General features: G+C 56.7%; 1 protein-coding gene across 4 annotated transcripts in view; it reads left to right on the plus strand.

Annotated features, from left to right (window-relative positions):
* The first annotated feature begins 87 nt into the window (after positions 1 to 87).
* LOC142476330 (thialysine N-epsilon-acetyltransferase-like) overlaps positions 88 to 24,956 on the plus strand; it is a 54,314-nt gene continuing 29,445 nt past the window's right edge. The window contains exons 1-4 of one of the 4 annotated variants that reach the window (XM_075581779.1): positions 88 to 254; positions 346 to 447; positions 3,191 to 3,231; positions 16,609 to 16,660. In XM_075581779.1, the coding sequence (XP_075437894.1) occupies positions 152 to 254; positions 346 to 447; positions 3,191 to 3,231; positions 16,609 to 16,660 (298 nt within the window). In that variant the 5' untranslated portion in view covers positions 88 to 151. The remainder of the gene's footprint in view (positions 255 to 345; positions 448 to 3,190; positions 3,232 to 16,608; positions 16,661 to 24,956) is intronic. The other 3 variants (XR_012791583.1, XM_075581780.1, XM_075581781.1) reach the window with 3 other exon arrangements.

The raw sequence follows: 24,956 nt of genomic DNA on the forward strand, positions 1-24,956 counted from the left end.
TGAGAAGGAGGAGGAGAGGGGACAGTGACAGAGAGGAGGAGGGAGAGGGGACAGTGACAGAGAGAGGGAGGAGAGGGACAGTGACAGAGAGGAGGAGGAGAGGGGACGGTGACAGAGAGGAGGAGGAGAGGGGACGGTGACAGAAGGTATAATGTCCCCTGTCTCCTTAGATTTGCTGCGGGACGGCTTTGGGGACAGTCCCTGGTTTCGCTGTTTGGTGGCAGAACGGCCAGACGAGGAGAGAAGTGACACAGGCGAGTGACCGAGGAACCGCGTGACATTATCTCTGTGTATCTACCGTCCTCAAAGGGTCGGGATCATTAAAGATGGCCTCTCTCCCTGCAGGGGGCCCCTTCGCTGGTTACGCTCTGTTTGCCAACAGTTACAGCAGCTGGACCGGCCGAACCGTGCACCTGCAGGATCTGTATGTGGCCCCCCACTTCAGAGGTTAGAACCCGCAGAGCGTCGCTCCCTCATCCCCTCTCCCTGCCAGAGACCCGCAGAGCGTCGCTCCCTCATCCCCTCTCCCTGCCAGAGACCCGCAGAGCGTCGCTCCCTCATCCCCTCTCCCTGCCAGAGACCCACAGAGCGTCACTCCCTTATCCCCCTCTCCCTGCCAGAGACCCGCAGAGCGTCGCTCCCTCATCCCCTCTCCCTGCCAGAGACCCGCAGAACGTCGCCCCCTCATCCCCTCTCCCTGCCAGAGACCCGCAGAGCGTCGCTCCCTCATCCCCTCTCCCTGCCAGAGACCCGCAGAGCGTCGCTCCCTTATCCCCTCTCCCTGCCAGAGACCCGCAGAGCGTCGCTCCCTTATCCCCTCTCCCTGCCAGAGACCCGCAGAGCGTCGCTCCCTTATCCCCTCTCCCTGCCAGAGACCCGCAGGGCGTCGCTCCCTTATCCCCTCTCCCTGCCAGAGACCCGCAGGGCGTCGCTCCCTTATCCCCTCTCCCTGCCAGAGACCCGCAGGGCGTCGCTCCCTTATCCCCTCTCCCTGCCAGAGACCCGCAGAGCGTCGCTCCCTTATCCCCTCTCCCTGCCAGAGACCCGCAGGGCGTCGCTCCCTTATCCCCTCTCCCTGCCAGAGACCCGCAGGGCGTCGCTCCCTTATCCCCTCTCCCTGCCAGAGACCCGCAGGGCGTCGCTCCTTATCCCCTCTCCCTGCCAGAGACCCGCAGAGCGTCGCTCCCTTATCCCCTCTCCCTGCCAGAGACCCGCAGAGCGTCGCTCCCTTATCCCCTCTCCCTGCCACAGACCCGCAGAGCGTCGCTCCCTTATCCCCTCTCCCTGCCACAGACCCGCAGAGCGTCGCTCCCTCATCCCCTCTCCCTGCCAGAGACCCGCAGAGCGTCGCTCCCTCATCCCCTCTCCCTGCCAGAGACCCGCAGAGCGTCGCTCCCTCATCCCCTCTCCCTGCCAGAGACCCGCAGAGCGTCGCTCCCTCATCCCCTCTCCTGCCAGAGACCCGCAGAGCGTCTCTCCCTTATCCCCTCTCCATGCCAGAGACCCGCAGAGCGTCGCTCCCTTATCCCCTCTCCCTGCCAGAGACCCGCAGAGCGTCGCTCCCTTATCCCCTCTCCCTGCCAGAGACCCGCAGAACGTCGCCCCCCTTATCCCCTCTCCCTGCCAGAGACCCGCAGAGCGTCGCTCCCTTATCCCCTCTCCATGCCAGAGACCCGCAGAGCGTCGCTCCCTTATCCCCTCTCCCTGCCAGAGACCCGCAGAGCGTCGCTCCCTTATCCCCTCTCCCTGCCAGAGACCCGCAGAGCGTCGCTCCCTCATCCCCTCTCCCTGCCAGAGACCCGCAGAGCGTCGCTCCCTTATCCCCTCTCCCTGCCAGAGACCCGCAGAGCGTCGCTCCCTTATCCCCTCTCCCTGCCAGAGACCCGCAGAGCGTCGCTCCCTCATCCCCTCTCCCTGCCAGTGACCCGCAGAGCGTCGCTCCCTCATCCCCTCTCCCTGCCAGTGACCCGCAGAGCGTCGCTCCCTCATCCCCTTTCCCTGCCAGAGACCCGCAGAGCGTCGCTCCCTCATCCCCTCTCCCTGCCAGAGACCCGCAGAGCGTCGCTCCCTCATCCCCTCTCCCTGCCAGAGACCCGCAGAGCGTCGCTCCCTCATCCCCTCTCCCTGCCAGAGACCCGCAGAACGTCGCCCCCTCATCCCCTCTCCCTGCCAGAGACCCGCAGAACGTCGCCCCCCTTATCCCCTCTCCCTGCCAGAGACCCGCAAAGCGTCGCTCCCTCATCCCCTCTCCCTGCCAGAGACCCGCAGAGCGTCGCTCCCTTATCCCCTCTCCCTGCCAGAGACCCGCAGAGCGTCGCTCCCTTATCCCCTCTCCCTGCCAGAGACCCGCAGGGCGTCGCTCCCTTATCCCCTCTCCCTGCCAGAGACCCGCAGAGCGTCGCTCCCTCATCCCCTCTCCCTGCCAGAGACCCGCAGAGCGTCGCTCCCTCATCCCCTCTCCCTGCCAGAGACCCGCAGAGCGTCGCTCCCTTATCCCCTCTCCCTGCCAGAGACCCGCAGAGCGTCTCTCCCTTATCCCCTCTCCATGCCAGAGACCCGCAGAGCGTCGCTCCCTTATCCCCTCTCCATGCCAGAGACCCGCAGAGCGTCGCTCCCTTATCCCCTCTCCATGCCAGAGACCCGCAGAGCGGCGCTCCCTTATCCCCTCTCCCTCCCTTGTCCCCTCTCCCTCCCTTGTCCCCGCAGAGCGTCGCTCCCTTGTCCCCGCAGAGCGTCGCTCCCTTGTCCCCGCAGAGCGTCGCTCCCTTGTCCCCGCAGAGCGTCGCTCCCTTGTCCCCGCAGAGCGTCGCTCCCTTGTGCCCGCAGAGCGTCGCCCCCTTGTCCCCGCAGAGCGGCGCTCCCTTGTCCCCGCAGAGCGGCGCTCCCTTGTCCCCTCTCCCTCCCTTGTCCCCGCAGAGCGTCGCTCCCTTGTCCCCGCAGAGCGGCGCTCCCTTGTCCCCGCAGAGCGTCGCTCCCTTGTCCCCGCAGAGCGTCGCTCCCTTGTGCCCGCAGAGCGTCGCCCCCTTGTCCCCGCAGAGCGGCGCTCCCTTGTCCCCGCAGAGCGGCGCTCCCTTGTCCCCTCTCCCTCCCTTGTCCCCGCAGAGCGTCGCTCCCTTGTCCCCGCAGAGCGGTGCTCCCTTGTCCCCGCAGAGCGTCGCTCCCTTGTCCCTGCTCTCTCTCTCTCACACAGGGAGAGGCCTTGGGAAGCAGCTTATGAGGAGAGTATCTCAGGTGAGATAAGGGGCCCGGACTATACCAAGAAATGTGAGGGTGGGGGGGGGGTGAGCTCCTCCTGTGTAGTTCGGACAATACCATTTAGTCAGGGTGGGGGTGTCACGAGAGCTTGCGACAGGCTGTAATTTACACCAAAAAACTATATATATAAATATATATATATACCTGGGTTTGAACTGGGACGAGACTTAGATATGATAAATAGAATTTATTCCTTGATAAAGGTGAACACAACAGATTATACAATAACAGGCAAAATATAGACACTTACGTAAAAGATGAAAATAATGAAAACAGTCCCATCTGAACTGGCAGTTTCATCCAGCAATCAGCCCAAGACATTGCATGGCAACCAAAAATGAAGACAAAGGATAGATGGGAAACAGCAGGTTATAAACCCTTTGTCCCTCTATCTGTAACATTAAGACCCTGGGATTGGTTTGCAATTATCTCCAGCCAATCTTTGGTGGGGGAACACATTTTAGGACAGGCCCCCCTGCTAGCTGGCACATCTGCAGTAGAACTCTGGGGGGTCTCAGACTTAACCAAAAGTTCATATTTACTGCAAATCATTGCATAACTTCCGCTCCGTAATACATACAGTCAGGTGAGATATATTACTGCATTCTGGGACACCTGACGCTCGTAGGAAGACCAAAAATTACATTGTAATATGAACATTAATAGAGATATTAATATCTGGCATTTAGCAGCAGTTACATATTCAATGTTTAGACTTCCCAAGATTGGCTTACTCTCGCCAATACACTTATGTAATTCTTAGCCGGTTCAGCCAAGGACATCTCATAGTATCCTTATATTTAATAAAGTTACTCACTTTTGATATCCTGTTGGGGAATACCTTTTGCTGGAAGGTGTGAATAACAAACCCTTCCCTTCCTTTTGCCTGCTTCCCGCATAAACAATTCCCCTGGGAAGCCAGGCTCCAATCTGGCCTTCAGTTCACACCTCCCTGTTGATATGCACTGGGAGAGAGGAAGCGTGCATAGGCAAGTGACTAGACTCAGATGAGGCAAACCATTTGGTTTCTGGACATTTCTACAAACTGCAAAAAGTCACTTTATCAAAAATATATGTCCCCCATATGCATCTATCATGTGGGGTGCTAAAACCCTCTCTTCTCTAAGACCCCAGCTCAGAATACCTTGCTGGCAGGCAAGACAGGTCAAAATATTCCCCCCCTTTCCCCTCATGTTCCAGACATCACTTACACTCTGACACAGGCAGTTGCAGGCCCATGAGGCAAAGGGAATACACAGATAACGCATTAACTAGCCCACTGGGCTTACACAATTAACCCCTGATGACCCAGTGTGTGTGTTATGCAGGTACTGATTAACCCAGACATTACAATGGAACAGGGAAGAATACATTTACAGGTTATAACAAGGGTAAAATCACATTTCTGGGCCTCAGCCCAGTTAACCCCTTGTCTCCCTGGCGACGTTAGAGGGGGGCCCTTGGGGGGTAACCCCGTTAACCCCGGGCCAAACCCTCCCTACCGCCACAGGGGGAAAGCTAAAGTCTAGGTATGGAAGATACCAAGTTAAAAGCTGGGGAGGGGCAGGGCCTGGGGCTGCAGCAGGTTGGAAGAGCATGGGTCATACCAAGGAAGAGGTTGTGAGGGGGGAGACCAAGTTCCACCCAACACTGAGTTTATAAGGAGGGGGGTAGGTAACTGGGTCCTGATATTAAGTGTATGGGGGGGGGGGGGGGGCGGGGTCAGGAATACTGGATTATACTATTGAGTTTATGGAGGAATCGGCAAAAAGCCTGGGCCATACTAATAAGTGTATGCGGATGGGGAGGTGGGGTTAGGAAGGCACTAGACCATACCATTGCGTGTTTTGGGGCAGGTAGACACTGGGGCTTTTCAATAAGCCTTCGGGGGGGGGGGGGGGCAGGAAGAGCCTAAGCCATATAACTGGGAATATAGGAGGGGAGTTGAGGAAGATACTGGGCCATACCATTGAGTGTATGGGGTTGGGGGGGCCTCACAAAGACACTGGGCCATACCATTAAGTGTATGGGGGACGGGAGCTTCACAAAGACGCTGGGCCATACCATTAAGTGTATGGGGGACGGGAGCTTCACAAAGACGCTGGGCCATACCATTAAGTGTATGGGGGACGGGAGCTTCACAAAGACGCTGGGCCATACCATTAAGTGTATGGGGGACGGGAGCTTCACAAAGACGCTGGGCCATACCATTAAGTGTATGGGGGACGGGAGCTTCACAAAGACGCTGGGCCATACCATTAAGTGTATGGGGGACGGGAGCTTCACAAAGACGCTGGGCCATACCATTAAGTGTATGGGGGACGGGAGCTTCACAAAGACGCTGGGCCATACCATTAAGTGTATGGGGGACGGGAGCTTCACAAAGACGCTGGGCCATACCATTAAGTGTATGGGGGACGGGAGCTTCACAAAGACGCTGGGCCATACCATTAAGTGTATGGGGGACGGGAGCTTCACAAAGACGCTGGGCCATATCCTTGAGTGTATGAGGGGTTGCCTCACGAGGACACTGAGACATACCATTGAGTGTATGGAGCAGGGGTGCTCACAAATACAAAAGGATATACAATTGAGTGTAGGAGAGGGTAAATAAACACTGGGCCATTTAAAACCCCAAAGCTGTGTGTGGGTCCTAAATACCGTCTTTTGCCCCCCCTCCTTCTCTTATTCAGGAGGGCCTGAAGTTGGGCTGCACCCACATGCACCTTACAGTCCTGAAGTGGAACAGTCCGGCCCTTCAGTTGTACATGTCCATGGGGGCCCAGAATCTCACCCAGGAGCCTGGATACCAAGTGCTCAGCTTCGATGAGGAGGCCGTCAGGAGGATGGGGCAGGAAAACTGACCCCAATAACCTCCCCCACCCTCTACCCACCGCAACTGCCCACATTGGGCAGGAGCCTCTACTGCCCCACCAACGGCCCCCTGCAAAAACGGGCAGGAGCCAGGAGGGGGGCTTCTCTTGTTCTACATATTGATCTTTGTGTTCCTTTCCACCGCTTCCTGTGTGAGGAAGGGACATGTGGCCTCAACGAAGATGGCGGCCGGCCATCTTCCCCCTGTACATAATCGGGAGAAAGGGGGCAGGACGTGGGGTGGTGCCATGACCACAGAGGGTGTTGGGGGTGGAAGAGGGTCAGGGTAAGCTAGGGAGTGGGGTGCAGCCTCCAGGACGGGATATATTGAACTCTGGGGGGCTGAAAGTCCCATTTAGTTGGGATTTTGTGGTGGAGGTGTTCCCAAAATGTGACCGGCGTGGTCAAGTGGTATGCTGTCCTCGGATAAGACACAGATGGCGGGCTCGGGGCAGTATTGGGGGGGATAGGATGACAGGATTGGCGGGCTTTGGGAGGGTATTGGGGGGACAGGACATGCGGGGTGCAATCAGTTTTTCGTGTTTTGTGGTTATCGATAAATTCTGCGGCCATCGAACCATACTCAAGTTGTCAGTGTGTTTCTTTGGGGGGGGGGGGGGGTCAGGTCCGAGGGAGGAGTTCACGCTGGGGGAATAGTGTGTGTGTGTGTGTATCAGAAAGGGGGAATTACAGCACAGCTATACAATAAAAGAAAAAATATAGTGAATAGTAAATGCAGTATAAAATTCAAAAGGATCCAGGAACAAGCCCAACGCGTTTCGTCGCTTAGAATTACGACTTCATCAGTGGAAGTTGAACCCCTGATGAAGTCATAATTCTAAGCGACGTAGGGCTCGTTCCTGGATTCTCTGGACTCTCGCCTGTGGCGTCATCACGCTCGGGCAGGCAGGACCTGTGGGACCCTGGCTGTGGTGTGGAGGAATTGGTCAATTGTAGCAGTTACACCTCCCGATCCCCAGGCCGGAAACGGACACACCACCTCGGCATACCCAGGAGTCTGTGTTCCCGGATCTGTTCACGGTTTACATATCCAGCTGATGGGCCCCTGAGATTGTCCTCCCTCGCGCTTTTACCTCCGGCGTTTTCTGATGAAGTCAGCGGTTTGCTGACGAAAGGGCTATTTGCGTTGACTACGCAGCCTTGGCATGAGACGCCACAGCCGATTCCTGACTGCACTGAGATTCCCTTTCAACACGGACGCCTAATACCGGGCCGGTTTGGGTGCGACAATATGGACATACAGGAGGACTTGGTTCCAAATTGGATGTCGGCACACCAAGATTGAGGTCCGTGGGAGCCCCGTTGTTGCTGCAGACTTCAAATACTTTCTGGACAAGCTACCCGCCTACCTGAACAAGCTCCTCACCCCTACCACATGCAGCACCTATCTGAGATCTGACTCCAAAAGACTGTTCATGGTCCCAAGTTTCAACAAAGTATCCGGCCGTTCCTCCTTCTCTTACCGTGCACCGCAAAACTGGAACAACCTACCGGAGTCTCTCACATCCACCACCAGTCTAAGTTCTTTCATAACTAAAGCTGTCTCACATTTTAATTATAATATTATAGGCTTATGTAACAGTTACAGATAATATATATTATAGGCGTGTGTAACAGTTACAGATAATATATATTATAGGCGTATGTAACAGTTACAGGTAATATATATTATAGGCGTATGTAACAGTTACAGATAATATATATTATAGGCGTATGTAACAGTTAGTGATAATATATATTATAGGCGTATGTAACAGTTACAGATAATATATATTATAGGCGTATGTAACAGTTACAGATAATATATATTATAGGCGTATGTAACAGTTACAGGTAATATATATTATAGGCGTATGTAACAGTTACAGATAATATATATTATAGGCGTATGTAACAGTTACAGATAATATATATTATAGGCGTATGTAACAGTTAGTGATAATATATATTATAGGCGTATGTAACAGTTACAGATAATATATATTATAGGCGTATGTAACAGTTACAGATAATATATATTATAGGCGTATGTCACAGTTACAGATAATATATATTATAGGCGTATGTAACAGTTAGTGATAATATATATTATAGGCGTATGTAACAGTTACAGATAATATATATTATAGGCGTATGTAACAGTTACAGATAATATATATTATAGGCGTATGTAACAGTTACAGATAATATATATTATAGGCGTATGTTACAGTTACAGGTAATATATATTATAGGCGTGTGTAACAGTTACAGATAATATATATTATAGGCGTGTGTAACAGTTACAGATAGTATATATTATAGGCGTATGTAACAGTTACAGGTAATATATATTATAGGCGTATGTAACAGTTACAGATAATATATATTATAGGCGTATGTAACAGTTACAGGTAATATATATTATAGGCGTATGTAACAGTTACAGATAATATATATTATAGGCGTATGTAACAGTTACACATAATATATATTATAGGCGTATGTAACAGTTACAGATAATATATATTATAGGCGTATGTAACAGTTACAGATAATATATATTATAGGCGTGTGTAACAGTTACAGGTAATATATATTATAGGCGTATGTAACAGTTACAGACCAGATTAAAATGTGAGACAGCTTTAGTTTTGAAAGAACTTAAACTGGTGGTGGATGTGAGAGTCTCTGGTAGGTTGTTCCAGTTTTGGGGTGCACGGTAAGAGAAGGAGGAGCGGCCGGATACTTTGTTGAACCTTGGGACCATGAACAGTCTCTTGGAGTCTGATCTCAGGTGATAGGTGCTGCATGTGGTAGGGGTGAGGAGCTTGTTCAGATAGGCGGGTAGCTTGCCCAGAAAGTATTTGAAGGCAAGACAGGAAAGGTGAACTTTGCGCCTAGACTCTAGTGATGGACAAACTAGTTCTTTGAGCATTTCGCAGAGATGTGTGTTGTAGTTGCATTGGAGAACAAAACGGCAAATTGAATTGTAGAGGGTGTCAAGTTTGCTAAGGTGGGTTTGAGGTGCCGAGCCATATACTATGTCTCCATAGTCAATAATTGGCATTAGCATCTGCTGTGCGATACACTTTCTGACCAGGAGACTTAGGGAGGATTTGTTCCTGTAAAGTACCCCTAGTTTGGCATAGGATTTGGATGTCGGGGTATCAATGTGCATCCCGAATGTTAAGTGGGAGTCAAACCATAAGCCCAGGTATTTAAAACTAGTGACAGGTGTTAGGGTGGTGTTAGCGTTGGTTCTAATCAGGAGCTCAGTCACTGGAGGATTTAGAAATGTAGCCCTGGTCCCAAATGCCATTGTTACAGTCTTGTCAGTGTTTAGAAACAGTTTTTTTGGGGAAATCCAAAAAGTCAGACTGAAGTATGTGTTGAAGGTCAGAGAGGCTATGGCTGTGTGCATATAGGATTGTGTCATCTGCGTACATGTGTATTGAGGCTTCCTTACAAGCTGTGGGAAGATCATTGATGAACACTGAGAAGAGTAGGGGCCCCAGAACAGAGCCTTGCGGGACACCACAGGTGATATCCAGGGGGTTGGAGTTAGAGCCTGAGATGGACACATGTTGGGATCTTCCTGATAGGTAGGACTGAAACCAGTTTAAAGCATGTTTCCCTATTCCAGAGCTCTGGAGTTTGTTAAGCAGGATAGCATGTATATACTCTGTGCACACACACACACTGCTCTGACACACGCTGTGCATACTCACACACAATACTCTGCACACACACACACACACAATACTCTGCACACACACACACAATACTCTGCACACACACACACTGCTCTGACACACACTCTGCATACTCACACACACAATACTCTGCACACATACAAGTTGCTCTGAAGCACGCATACTCACACACACTTACACTTCTCTGCGCTCACACAATGCTCTGCACACATAATGCTCTGCACACACAATGCTTTGCACACACGCACACACAATGCTCTGTACACACACAATGCTCTGTACACACACAATGCTCTGCACACACGCACACATAATGCTCTGCACACACAATGCTTTGCACACGCACACACAATGCTCTGTACACACACAATGCTCTGCACACACAATGCTTTGCACACACGCACACACAATGCTCTGTACACACACAATGCGCTGCACACACGCACACACAATGCTCTGTACACACACAATGCTCTGCACACACACACACACACACAATGCTCTGCACACACGCACACATGATGCTCTGCAGGACCCTGAAAGAGTTAACATCCCAGGAGCCGTTGCATTACTGACTGCTTTGCACACACAGGGGGGCGAGGCGGAGCCTGGGGGTGGAGAGGGGGGGGGTCAAAGTCTGCAGGGTTTAGCTGTGAGGGAGTCTGGGGGAGGGGAGCGTCTGTGCAGAGCGTGGTGTGTGTGCGCGCGCAGAGCATAGTGTGTGTGTGCGAAGCATAGTGTGGATGTGTGTGCGAGCATAGTGTGTGTGGAGCGTAGTGTGTGTGTGTGCACGCGCAGAGCGTAGTGTGTGTGTGTGCACGCGCAGAGCGTAGTGTGTGCGGAGCGTAGTGTGTGTGTATAGAGTGTAGTGTGTGTGCACGCGCAGAGCGTAGTGTGTGGGTGTGCGCAGAACGTAGTGTTTGGGTGTGTGCAGAGCGTAGTGTGTGTGTGCGTGTGTGTGTGCGCAGAGCATAGTGTGTGTGCGGAGCGTAATGTGTGGGTGGGGAGAGTAGTGTGTGTGTGTGTGTGTGTGTGCGCAGAGCATAGTGTGTGTTCAGAGCGTAGTGTGTGTGCGTGTGTGTGCAGAGCATAGTGTAGGGTGTGTGCGTGTGTGTGTGCAGAGCGTAGGGTGTGTGCGTGTGTGTGCAGAGCGTAGTGTGTGGAGCGTAGTGTGTGCGTGTGTGTGCGCGGAGCGTGGTGTGTGCGCGGAGCGTGGTGTGTGCGCGGAGCGTGGTGTGTGCGCGGAGCGTAGTGTGTGCGCGGAGCGTATTGTGTGCGCGGAGCGTAGTGTGTGCGCGGAGCGTAGTGTGTGCGCGGAGCGTAGTGTGTGCGCGGAGCGTAGTGTGTGCGCGGAGCATGGCGGGATGCAGGGTCCGAGCAGCAGAGCCTGGAGACTGCGGAGAGATCATTCGCATGATAAAGGTACGGAGCAATAAATCTATATATACATATATATGCACGCACTCGCACACGTGTGTATATAGGTATGTATATATGTGCACGCACTCGCACACGTGTATATATAGGTATGTATATATGTGCACGCATTCGCACACGTGTATATATAGGTATGTATATATGTGCACGCACTCGCACACGTGTATATATAGGTATGTATATATGTGCACGCACTCGCACACGTGTATATATAGGTATGTATATATGTGCACGCACTCGCACACGTGTGTATATATAGGTATGTATATATGTGCACACCCTCGCACACGTGTGTATATATAGGTATGTATATATGTGCACGCACTCGCACACGTGTATATATAGGTGTGTATATATGTGCATGCACTCGCACACGTGTATATATAGGTGTGTATATATGTGCACGCACTCGCACACGTGTGTGTATATATAGGTGTGTATATATGTGCACGCACTCGCACACGTGTGTGTATATATAGGTGTGTATATATGTGCACGCACTCGCACACGTGTATATACAAGCATAATGTGCCCACTCACCCACCGCGCCACCACCAGGCATTACCGTGCCACTGACCCCACGTCAGCCACGAGATGGGCCACAGGTACTCCAAGCACAATGTACCTACTCACCCACCACGCCACCACCAGGCATTACTGTGCCACTGACCCCACGCCAGCCACGAGATGGGCCACGGGTACTACAAGCACAATGTACCCACGCGCCACCATCAGGCATTACCGTGCCACTGACCCCACGTCAGCCACGAGATGGGCCACGGGTACTCCAAGCACAATGTGCCCACTCACCCACCGCGCCACCACCAGGCATTACCGTGCCACTAACCCCGCGTCAGCCACGAGATGGGCCACGGGTACTCCAAGCACAATGTGCCCACTCACCCACCGCGCCACCACCAGGCATTACCATGCCACTGACCCTGCATCAGCCACGAGATGGGCCACGGGTACTACAAGCACAATGTATTCACCGCGCCACCACCAGGCATTACCGGGCCACTAACCCCGCGTCAGCTACGAGACGGGCCACGGGTACTCCAAGCACAATGTGCCCACTCACCCACCGCGCCACCACCAGGCATTACCGTGCCACTGACCCCGCATCAGCCACGAGATGGGCCACGGGTACTCCAAGCACAATGTACCTACTCACCCACCACGCCACCACCAGGCATTACTGTGCCACTGACCCCACGTCAGCCACGAGATGGGCCACGGGTACTACAAGCACAATGTACCCACCACGCCACCATCAGGCATTACCGTGCCACTGACCCCGCGTCAGCCACGAGATGGGCCACGGGTACTCCAAGCACAATGTGCCCACTCACCCACCGCGCCACCACCAGGCATTACCATGCCACTGACCCCGCATCAGCCACGAGATGGGCCACGGGTACTACAAGCACAATGTACCCACCGCGCCACCATCAGGCATTACCATGCCACTGACCCCGCGTCAGCCACGAGACGGGCCACGGGTACTCCAAGCACAATGTGCCCACTCACCCACCGCGCCACCACCAGGCATTACCGTGCCACTGACCCCGCATCAGCCACGAGATGGGCCACGGGTACTCCAAGCACAATGTACCTACTCACCCACCACGCCACCACCAGGCATTACTGTGCCACTGACCCCACGTCAGCCACGAGATGGGCCATGGGTACTACAAGCACAATGTACCCACCGCGCCACCATCAGGCATTACCGTGCCACTGACCCCACGTCAGCCACGAGATGGGCCACAGGTACTCCAAGCACAATGTACCTACTCACCCACCACGCCACCACCAGGCATTACTGTGCCACTGACCCCACGTCAGCCACGAGATGGGCCACGGGTACTACAAGCACAATGTACCCACCGCGCCACCATCAGGCATTACCGTGCCACTGACCCCACGTCAGCCACGAGATGGGCCACGGGTACTCCAAGCACAATGTACCTACTCACCCACCACGCCACCACCAGGCATTACTGTGCCACTGACCCCACGCCAGCCACGAGATGGGCCACGGGTACTACAAGCACAATGTACCCACCGCGCCACCATCAGGCATTACCGTGCCACTGACCCCACGTCAGCCACGAGATGTGCCATGGGTACTCCAAGCACAATGTGCCCACTCACCCACCGCGCCACCACCAGGCATTACCGTGCCACTAACCCCGCGTCAGCCACGAGATGGGCCACGGGTACTCCAAGCACAATGTGCCCACTCACCCACCGCGCCACCACCAGGCATTACCATGCCACTGACCCCGCATCAGCCACGAGATGGGCCACGGGTACTACAAGCACAATGTATTCACCGCGCCACCACCAGGCATTACCGGGCCACTAACCCCGCGTCAGCTACGAGACGGGCCACGGGTACTCCAAGCACAATGTGCCCACTCACCCACCGCGCCACCACCAGGCATTACTGTGCCACTGACCCCACGTCAGCCACGAGATGGGCCACGGGTACTACAAGCACAATGTACCCACCGCGCCACCATCAGGCATTACCGTGCCACTGACCCCGCGTCAGCCACGAGATGGGCCACGGGTACTCCAAGCACAATGTGCCCACTCACCCACCGCGCCACCACCAGGCATTACCATGCCACTGACCCCGCATCAGCCACGAGATGGGCCACGGGTACTACAAACACAATGTACCCACCGCGCCACCATCAGGCATTACCGTGCCACTGACCCCGCGTCAGCCACGAGATGGGCCACGGGTACTCCAAGCACAATGTGCCCACTCACCCACCGCGCCACCACCAGGCATTACCATGCCACTGACCCCGCATCAGCCACGAGACGGGCCACGGGTACTCCAAGCACAATGTGCCCACTCACCCACCGCGCCACCACCAGGCATTACTGTGCCACTGACCCCACGTCAGCCACGAGATGGGCCACGGGTACTACAAGCACAATGTACCCACCGCGCCACCATCAGGCATTACCGTGCCACTGACCCCGCGTCAGCCACGAGACGGGCCACGGGTACTCCAAGCACAATGTGCCCACTCACCCACCGCGCCACCACCAGGCATTACCGTGCCACTGACCCCGCATCAGCCACGAGATGGGCCACGGGTACTCCAAGCACAATGTACCTACTCACCCACCACGCCACCACCAGGCATTACTGTGCCACTGACCCCATGTCAGCCACGAGATGGGCCACGGGTACTACAAGCACAATGTACCCACCGCGCCACCATCAGGCATTACCGTGCCACTGACCCCACGTCAGCCACGAGATGGGCCATGGGTACTCCAAGCACAATGTGCCACTCACACACCGCGCCACCACCAGGCATTACCGTGCCACTAACCCCGCGTCAGCCACGAGATGGGCCACGGGTACTCCAAGCACAATGTGCCCACTCACACACCGCGCCACCACCAGGCATTACGATGCCACTGACCCCGCATCAGCCACGAGACGGGCCACGGGTACTACAAGCACAATGTACCCACCGCGCCACCACCAGGCATTACGATGCCACTGACCCCGCATCAGCCACGAGACGGGCCACGGGTACTACAAGCACAATGTACCCACCGCGCCACCACCAGGCATTACCGTGCCACTGACCCCGCATCAGCCACGAGATGGGCCACGGGTACTACAAGCACAATGTGCCCACTCACCCACCGCGCCACCACCAGGCATTACCGTGCCACTAACCCCCCCCAACCAGCCCCCACCAGCGGGGCTATTTAACCCCTTAAACTAGCCTGGACCGCCAGACCCGCAAGCGCCGTCTCACGCCCGATATGAAGGACCATTACCGGAGCGACGCCGGGAGAATCACCGCGCAGGCGGATCTACATTAACGCCGACCGCCCGGCGCGAGGCGGGCCCCCCCCACTTCTCTCCGCCCCCGCTCCCCCCCGCTAAATTCCATGTTGTGTTTGCTTTGAAAGTGACAGCACAAAACGCGCCCTCTCTCTTCCCATTGGTCAGAGCAGGGTCATGTGACCCTGCTCCGCGCTCAGAACTCAAACGGAGCTGTCTCTCCAAGCAGCAAGCTTGGGGAGAGCATACGTGCACACACGCGCGCATGCGCGCTCCGCGTGAGCAGGGACTTAGAAATATAAATAGCCAGAAGCAACCTCTTCAAACACAGCGCGGTCAGGGCGCTCAGCGCGGTCAGGGCGCTCAGCGCGGTCAGGGCGCTCAGCCTAACGCTAAGGGGAGCGTCCCTGTATACGGGGGGCCTTCCATACAGCACACAAGCTATTAGTGATGAGGTCTAGCTGGGACCTGAAAGGGGGATACTCTGGCCTAGTCCAGCGGAGGACTTCTCCCTGGACCTTACCTATCCCCTTGCTGTCCTGCCCCTGACTGACCAACTGCCCTAACTGTCCTAACTGTTAGAAATGCAGCAGCCCTATTGGTTGTCTGCAGCCGCTGAGGCCCGCTCACAATCTCCCTACAGCAACCACACAGCCGCCCCCCTCACACAGCCTGGAGGTAAGAGGGAGACCTGGCTATATATATATGTATATATATCAAATAATATATATCATACACTTCATCAGTCTGGGTCTCTCTTTGGGAATTCCCTTCCGGCGAAAGACAAACGCCGTTTCCGTGGCTGTAGCCCTTTACAGTTATTTTCCCCGCAGGGTTACGAGTGGCGACGTTCATTGGGACTTGCGCGTGCGCTCGTCTCCTCGGTAGACTTCCCAGTAGGTCTCTCCAAATCCATAGCAAGGCGTTGAAAGGGGACCTCGTTTATGGGCTGAGGTACCAGTGGGCTACAGAATCCCGGGAAAGGGGTAACGTGACGGCACAATGCTGACCTGTTGTGACCGCAGTTTTGTTGGCTTGACCCAATGGTTTGCCACCAAAGTGCCCGTGCCCCCTCCCCGTGCCCCCTCCCCGTGCCCAATCCCCGTGCCCCCTCCCCGTGCCCCCTCCCCGTGCCCCCTCCCCGTGCCCCCTCCCCGTGCCCCCTCCCCGTGCCCGTGCCCCCTCCCCGTGCCCGTGCCCCCTCCCCGTGCCCGTGCCCCCTCCCCGAACCTAACGACGCCTTAACCCAATGTCCTTCTACCTCTTACAGTAGACACACCTTGCACAACCAACCAAGCAGCCACCGTTCTTCTTACACCCCTCCCAATACATGGGCTCAATAATCAGGGGCAGGTGTGGTGTTCACAGCTCCCCAATGGTCTTATAGTGTGTGTGTGTGTGTGTGCGTGCGTGCGTGCGTGCGTGCGTGTGTGTGTGTGTGTGTGTATATATATATTTACGTATCCATAGCAGTGTATATATCTCTGTATATTCCAGGAGTTAGCTGAATATGAGAAGTTACTGGATCAAGTGAAGATCACGGCAGAGGGTAAGACTGTGTGGGTGTGTGGGTGGGTGTGTGTGGGTGTGGGTGTGTGTGTGCGCGTTAGGTGTGGGTGTGTGTGCGCATTAGGTGTGGGTGTGTGTGCGCGTTAGGTGTGGGTGTGGGTGTGTGTCCGCATTAGGTGTGGGTGTGTGGGTGTGTGTGCGCGTTAGGTGTGGGTGTGGGTGTGTGTGTGCGCATTAGGTGTGGGTGTGTGGGTGTGTGTGCGCATTAGGTGTGGGTGTGTGGGTGTGTGGGTGTGTGTGCGCGTTAGGTGTGGGTGTGTGGGTGTGTGTGCGCATTAGGTGTGGGTGTGTGGGTGTGTGGGTGTGTGTGGGTGTGTGGGTGTGTGGGTGTGTGGGTGTGTGGGTGTGTGGGTGTGTGGGTGTGTGTGCGCATTAGGTGTGGGTGTGTGGGTGTGTGTGCGCATTAGGTGTGGGTGTGTGGGTGTGTGTGCGCGTTAGGTGTGGGTGTGTGGGTGTGTGGGTGTGTGTGCGCATTAGGTGTGGGTGTGTGTTTATATAAAGCCACAGTGGACGTAATTATAGAAGCGCGCTCCCCTGCTGGTATATAAAACTCCCAGGTATATATAAAGAATGGTATAGTGTATATAAGCGCAGGACAGACAAAGTTTCCACTTTGTGCCCTGAGGACCGGTAACGTCTCTACACCCCCTATGGCATACAAAGGTCGTGAGCGGCATACAAAGGTCGTGAGCGGCGTACAAAGGTCGTGAGCGGCGTACAAAGGTCGTGAGTGGAGGTGCAGCTGCCTCGGAAAAAACTTATGACCAGTACGGCAACAATCCAGGTACAAAAATGTATTGAAGGCACAATTTAAAAACGGTAGGAGAACACGCTTACGCGTTTCGCGTGGTCACCCGCGCTTTAATAAAGCGCACCGCCTCTCACGACCTTTGTATGCTGAAACCCCTGGTAGGATCACGCCGACAGCAGCCGGATCTCCACATGGTCATCAGTGAGTAACCCCATCGTTATATATCGCTCAATTTACGTGACTTTTATTACCATTTAGTTCCCGCAGCCATTGGACACCCATATAAGACGTACCTATTATAGGCTATTGGGAGTCTATAGACAGTGGCGTTTAAGGGACCACCACGGGGGGTATATCACGGGGGGTATATCACGGGGGGTTTATCACGGGGGGTATATCACGGGGGGTATATCACGGGGGGTATATCACGGGGGGTATATCACGGGGGGTATATCACGGGGGGTATATCACGGGGGGTATATCACGGGGGGTATATCACGGGGGATATATCACGGGGGGTATATCACGGGGGGTATACATCTATCACAGACTTTGTGGATTTTGGAGCTCTGAGTTCAATAAGCTGTTTTGTTTGGAAAAATGATGACGATTCAAATGCTTTAATCTGCATATCCAACACTTGGACCTTTCCTGGCTAGCATCGCTAGGGGTTAAAATCCTCTTGTACCCCCCTATAGGAACTTCCTTCAAGGAATCCACAGTATAAACATTACAAAGTGCGGGGGAAATAACCCTCAGTCTTCATTGTACCAGAATAAAGAGTCCAGGCAAATAGTGCTCAGCTGGAAGACCCTCGCAGACACAACACTGAGTCAATCTGGGGGGCTTTATATTGGGTTTAACAGGCTCATGTAGGAAAAATCGTCATACAGGACCACAAGTATGAAACGTTCTTAGCCTATTGAGACGTGCTGCAGTACTGCCACGGGAATCCAGGGGCAATGTAGGACCTCGATGGCCGGAACAGCAGGGAAGGCAAGGATCGTCGGGGTCACAGGCAGGGTTCGTGGCAGGTGGCAAGCAGGATCGTCGGCGTCACAGGCAGGGTTCGGTGGCAGGTGGCAAACAGGATCGTCAGGGTCACAGGCAGGGTTCGGTGGCAGGCAGCAAACAGGATCGTCGGTGTCACAGGCAGGGTTTAATGGCAGGCGGCAAGCAGGATCGTCGGGGTCACAGGCAGGGTTCGGTGGCAGGCGGCAAGCAGGATCGTCGGGGTCACAGGCAGGGTTCGGTGGCAGGCGGCAAGCAGGATCGTCGGGGGTCACAGGCAGAGTTCGGTGGCAGGCGGCAAGCAGGATCGTCGGGGTCACAGGCAGGGTTCGGTGGCAGGCGGCAAGCAGGATCGTCGGGGTCACAGGCAGGGTTCGGTGGCAGGCGGCAAGCAGGATCGTTGGGGTCACAGACAGGGGTCAGCAGCAGGAAGGCAGGAACAGGGCAGGGGAGCAGGACTGGGCAGCAGTTCAAAGATGGGGACAAGCTGGTTCATAAGCAAGGGCCTTTAATAATGTTACCAGGACTCAAACAGGAACCAAACGGAAAAAAATCGGGGCTGGGGCAGAAGGAGTCTGGACACAAACAGAGCAAAGGCAAAGAGGTGTAGGAAACAGGAAACTATAAAACAGGCAGAGACAAGACAGGAGCACCCAAGAGGAGACAGGCAGAGGAAAACCCCAGAGCAGGCAGAAACAGCGGCACACCCGGCAGAGAGGCAGAGGAAAACCCCAGAGCAGGCAGAAACAGCGGCACACCCGGCAGACAGGCAGAGGGAACCCCCAGAGCAGGCAGAAACAGCGGCACACCCGGCAGACAGGCAGAGGGAAACCCCGGAGCAGGCAGAAACAGCGGCACACCCGGCAGACAGGCAGAGGATAACCCCAGAGCAGACAGAAACAGCGGCACACCCGGCAGACAGGCAGAGGAAAACCCCAGAGCAGGCAGAAACAGCGGCAGACAGGCAGAGGAACACCCCAGAGCAGGCAGAAACAGCGGCACACCCGGCAGACAGGCAGAGGAAAACCCCAGAGCAGGCAGAAACAGCGGCAGACAGGCAGAGGAAAACCCCAGAGCAGGCAGAAACAGCGGCACACCCGGCAGACAGGCAGAGGAAAACCCCAGAGCAGGCAGAAACAGCGGCACACCCGGCAGACAGGCAGAGGAAAACCCCAGAGCAGGCAGAAACAGCGGCACACCCGGCAGACAGGCAGAGGAAAAAACCAGAGCAGGCAGAAACAGCGGCAGACAGGCAGAGGAAAACCCCAGAGCAGGCAGAAACAGCAGCACACCCGGCAGACAGGCAGAGGAACACCCCAGAGCAGGCAGAAACAGCGGCACACCCGGCAGACAGGCAGAGGAAAACCCCAGAGCAGGCAGAAACAGCGGCACACCCGGCAGACAGGCAGAGGAAAACCCCAGAGCAGGCAGAAACAGCGGCACACCCGGCAGACAGGCAGAGGAAACCCCAGAGCAGGCAGAAACAGCGGCACACCCGGCAGACAGGCAGAGGAAAACCCCAGAGCAGGCAGAAACAGCGGCACACCCGGCAGACAGGCAGAGGATAACCCCAGAGCAGGCAGAAACAGCGGCACACCCGGCAGACAGGCAGAAGGAAACCCCGGAGCAGGCAGAAACAGCGGCACACCCGGCAGACAGGCAGAAGGAAACCCCGGAGCAGGCAGAAACAGCGGCACACCCGGCAGACAGGCAGAAGGAAACCCCGGAGCAGGCAGAAACAGCAGCACACCCGGCAGACAGGCAGAGGAACACCCCAGAGCAGGCAGAAACAGCGGCACACCCGGCAGACAGGCAGAGGGAAACCCCAGAGCAGGCAGAAACAGCGGCACACCCGGCAGACAGGCAGAGGGAAACCCCAGGGCAGGCAGAAACAGCGGCACATCCGGCAGACAGGCAGAGGAGAGAAACCCCAGAGCAGGCAGAGACAGCGGCACACCCGGCAGACAGGCAGAGGGAAACCCCAGAGCAGGCAGAAACAGCAGCACACCCGGCAGACAGGCAGAGGAAAACCCCAGGGCAGGCAGAAACAGCGGCACACCCGGCAGACAGGCAGAGGAAAACCCCAGAGCAGGCAGAAACAGCGGCACACCCGGCAGACAGGCAGAGGAAAACCCCAGAGCAGGCAGAAACAGCAGCACACCCGGCAGACAGGCAGAGGAAAACCCCAGAGCAGGCAGAAACAGCGGCACACCCGGCAGACAGGCAGAGGGAAACCCCAGAGCAGGCAGAAACAGCGGCACACCCGGCAGACAGGCAGAGGGAAACCCCAGAGCAGGCAGAAACAGCAGCACACCCGGCAGACAGGCAGAGGAAAACCCCAGAGCAGGCAGAAACAGCGGCACACCCGGCAGACAGGCAGAGGAAAACCCCAGAGCAGGCAGAAACAGCAGCGCACCCGGCAGACAGGCAGAGGGAAACCCCAGGGCAGGCAGAAACAGCGGCACACCCGGCAGACAGGCAGAGGAAAACCCCAGAGCAGGCAGAAACAGCGGCACACCCGGCAGACAGGCAGAGGAACACCCCAGAGCAGGCAGAAACAGCAGCACACCCAGCAGACAGGCAGAGGAAAACCCCAGAGCAGGCAGAAACAGCGGCACATCCGGCAGACAGGCAGAGGAAAACCCCAGAGCAGGCAGAAACAGCGGCACACCCGGCAGACAGGCAGAGGAAAACCCCAGAGCAGGCAGAAACAGCGGCACACCCGGCAGACAGGCAGAGGAAAACCCCAGAGCAGGCAGAAACAGCAGCACACCCGGCAGACAGGAAGAGGGAAACCCCAGAGCAGGCAGAAACAGCGGCACACCCGGCAGACAGGCAGAGGGAAACCCCAGAGCAGGCAGAAACAGCGGCACACCCGGCAGACAGGCAGAGGGAAACCCCAGAGCAGGCAGAAACAGCGGCACACCCGGCAGACAGGCAGAGGAACACCCCAGAGCAGGCAGAAACAGCGGCGCACCCGGCAGACAGGCAGAGGGAAACCCCAGAGCAGGCAGAAACAGCAGCACACCCGGCAGACAGGCAGAGGAAAACCCCAGAGCAGGCAGAAACAGCGGCACACCCGGCAGACAGGCAGAGGAACACCCCAGAGCAGGCAGAAACAGCGGCGCACCCGGCAGACAGGCAGAGGGAAACCCCAGAGCAGGCAGAAACAGCAGCACACCCGGCAGACAGGCAGAGGAAAACCCCAGAGCAGGCAGAAACAGCGGCACACCCGGCAGACAGGCAGAGGAACACCCCAGAGCAGGCAGAAACAGCAGCACACTCGCCAGGCAGGCAGAGGAAAACCACAGAGCAGGCAGAAACAGCGGCACACCCGGCAGGCAGGCAGAGGAAAACCCCAGAGCAGGCAGAAACAGCGGCACACCCGGCAGGCAGGCAGAGGAAAACCCCAGAGCAGGCAGAAACAGCGGCACACCCGGCAGACAGGCAGAGGAAAACCCCAGAGCAGGCAGAAACAGCGGCACACCCGGCAGGCAGGCAGAGGAAAACCCCAGAGCAGGCAGAAACAGCGGCACACTCGGCAGACAGGCAGAGGGAAACCCCAGAGCAGGCAGAAACAGCAGCACACCCGGCAGACAGGCAGAGGGAAACCCCAGAGCAGGCAGAAACAGCGGCACACCCGGCAGACAGGCAGAGGAAACCCCAGAGCAGGCAGAAACAGCGGCACACCCGGCAGACAGGCAGAGGGAAACCCCAGAGCAGGCAGAAACAGCGGCACACCCGGCAGACAGGCAGAGGAAACCCCAGAGCAGGCAGAAACAGCGGCACACCCGGCAGACAGGCAGAGGAAAACCCCAGAGCAGGCAGAAACAGCGGCACACCCGGCAGACAGGCAGAGGGAAACCCCAGAGCAGGCAGAAACAGCAGTACACCCGGCAGACAGGCAGAGGAAACCCCAGAGCAGGCAGAAACAGCAGCACACCCGGCAGACAGGCAGAGGGAAACCCCAGAGCAGGCAGAAACAGCGGCACACCCGGCAGACAGGCAGAGGGAAACCCCAGAGCAGGCAGAAACAGCGGCACACCCGGCAGACAGGCAGAGGGAAACCCCAGAGCAGGCAGAAACAGCGGCACACCCGGCAGACAGGCAGAGGAACACCCCAGAGCAGGCAGAAACAGCAGCACACCCGGCAGACAGGCAGAGGAAAACCCCAGAGCAGGCAGAAACAGCGGCACACCCGGCAGACAGGCAGAGGGAAACCCCAGAGCAGGCAGAAACAGTGGCACACCCGGCAGACAGGCAGAGGGAAACCCCAGAGCAGGCAGAAACAGCGGCACACCCGGCAGACAGGCAGAGGGAAACCCCAGAGCAGGCAGAAACAGCGGCACACCCGGCAGACAGGCAGAGGAAAACCCCAGAGCAGGCAGAAACAGCGGCACACCCGGCAGACAGGCAGAGGAAACCCCCAGAGCAGGCAGAAACAGCGGCACACCCGGCAGACAGGCAGAGGAAAACCCCAGAGCAGGCAGAAACAGCAGCACACCCGGCAGACAGGCAGAGGGAAACCCCAGAGCAGGCAGAGACAGCAGCACACCCGGCAGACAGGCAGAGGAAAACCCCAGAGCAGGCAGAAACAGCGGCACACCCGGCAGACAGGAAGAGGAAAACCCCAGAGCAGGCAGAGACAGCAGCACACCCGACAGACAGGCAGAGGGAAACCCCAGAGCAGGCAGAAACAGCGGCACACCCGGCAGACAGGCAGAGGAAAACCCCAGAGCAGGCAGAAACAGCGGCACACCCGGCAGACAGGAAGAGGAAAACCCCAGAGCAGGCAGAAACAGCGGCACACCCGGCAGACAGGAAGAGGAAAACCCCAGAGCAGGCAGAAACAGCGGCGCACCCGGCAGACAGGCAGAGGGAAACCCCAGAGCAGGCAGAAACAGCGGCACACCCGGCAGACAGGCAGAGGAACACCCCAGAGCAGGCAGAAACAGCGGCACACCCAGCAGACAGGCAGAGGGAAACCCCAGAGCAGGCAGAAACAGCGGCACACCCAGCAGACAGGCAGAGGGAAACCCCAGAGCAGGCAGAAACAGCGGCACACCCGGCAGACAGGCAGAGGAACACCCCAGAGCAGGCAGAAACAGCGGCACACCCGGCAGACAGGCAGAGGAAAACCCCAGAGCAGGCAGAAACAGCGGCACACCCGGCAGACAGGCAGAGGGAAACCCCAGAGCAGGCAGAAACAGCGGCACACCCGGCAGACAGGCAGAGGAACACCCCAGAGCAGGCAGAAACAGCGGCACACCCGGCAGACAGGCAGAGGAACACCCCAGAGCAGGCAGAAACAGCGGCACACCCGGCAGACAGGCAGAGGGAAACCCCAGAGCAGGCAGAAACAGCGGCACACCCGGCAGACAGGCAGAGGAAAACCCCAGAGCAGGCAGAAACAGCGGCACACCCGGCAGACAGGCAGAGGGAATCCCCCGAGCAGGCAGAAACAGCGGCACACCTGGCAGACAGGCAGAGGAAAACCCCTGAGTAGGCAGAAACAGCGGCACACCCGGCAGACAGGCAGAGGGAAACCCCAGAGCAGGCAGAAACAGCGGCACACCCGGCAGACAGGCAGAGGGAAACCCCAGAGCAGGCAGAAACAGCGGCACACCCGGCAGACAGGCAGAGGGAACCCCCAGAGCAGGCAGAAACAGCGGCACACCCGGCAGACAGGCAGAGTAAATCCCCCGAGCAGGCAGAAACAGCGGCACACCCGGCAGACAGGCAGAGGGAAACCCCAGAGCAGGCAGAAACAGCGGCACACCCGGCAGACAGGCAGAGGAAAACCCCAGAGCAGGCAGAAACAGCGGCACACCCGGCAGACAGGCAGAGGGAAACCCCAGAGCAGGCAGAAACAGCGGCACACCCGGCAGACAGGCAGAGGAAAACCCCAGAGCAGGCAGAAACAGCGGCACACCCGGCAGACAGGCAGAGGGAAACCCCAGAGCAGGCAGAAACAGCGGCACACCCGGCAGACAAGCAGAGGGAAACCCCAGAGCAAGCAGAAACAGCAGCACACCCGGCAGACAGGCAGAGGAAAACCCCAGGGCAGGCAGAAACAGCGGCACACCCGGCAGACAGGCAGAGGGAAACCCCAGGGCAGGCAGAAACAGCGGCACACCCGGCAGACAGGCAGAGGGAAACCCCAGAGCAGGCAGAAACAGCAGCACACCCGGCAGACAGGCAGAGGAAAACCCCAGAGCAGGCAGAAACAGCAGCACACCCGGCAGACAGGCAGAGGAAAACCCCAGAGCAGGCAGAAACAGCAGCACACCCGGCAGACAGGCAGAGGGAAACCCCAGAGCAGGCAGAAACAGCGGCACACCCGGCAGACAGGCAGAGGGAAACCCCAGAGCAGGCAGAAACAGCGGCACACCCGGCAGACAGGCAGAGGGAAACCCCGGAGCAGGCAGAAACAGCAGCACACCCGGCAGACAGGCAGAGAGAAACCCCAGAGCAGGCAGAAACAGCGGCACACCCGGCAGACAGGCAGAGGAAA

This window comes from Ascaphus truei, unplaced genomic scaffold (assembly GCF_040206685.1).
Source record: "Ascaphus truei isolate aAscTru1 unplaced genomic scaffold, aAscTru1.hap1 HAP1_SCAFFOLD_1571, whole genome shotgun sequence".
NCBI classification, from domain to species: domain Eukaryota; kingdom Metazoa; phylum Chordata; class Amphibia; order Anura; family Ascaphidae; genus Ascaphus; species Ascaphus truei.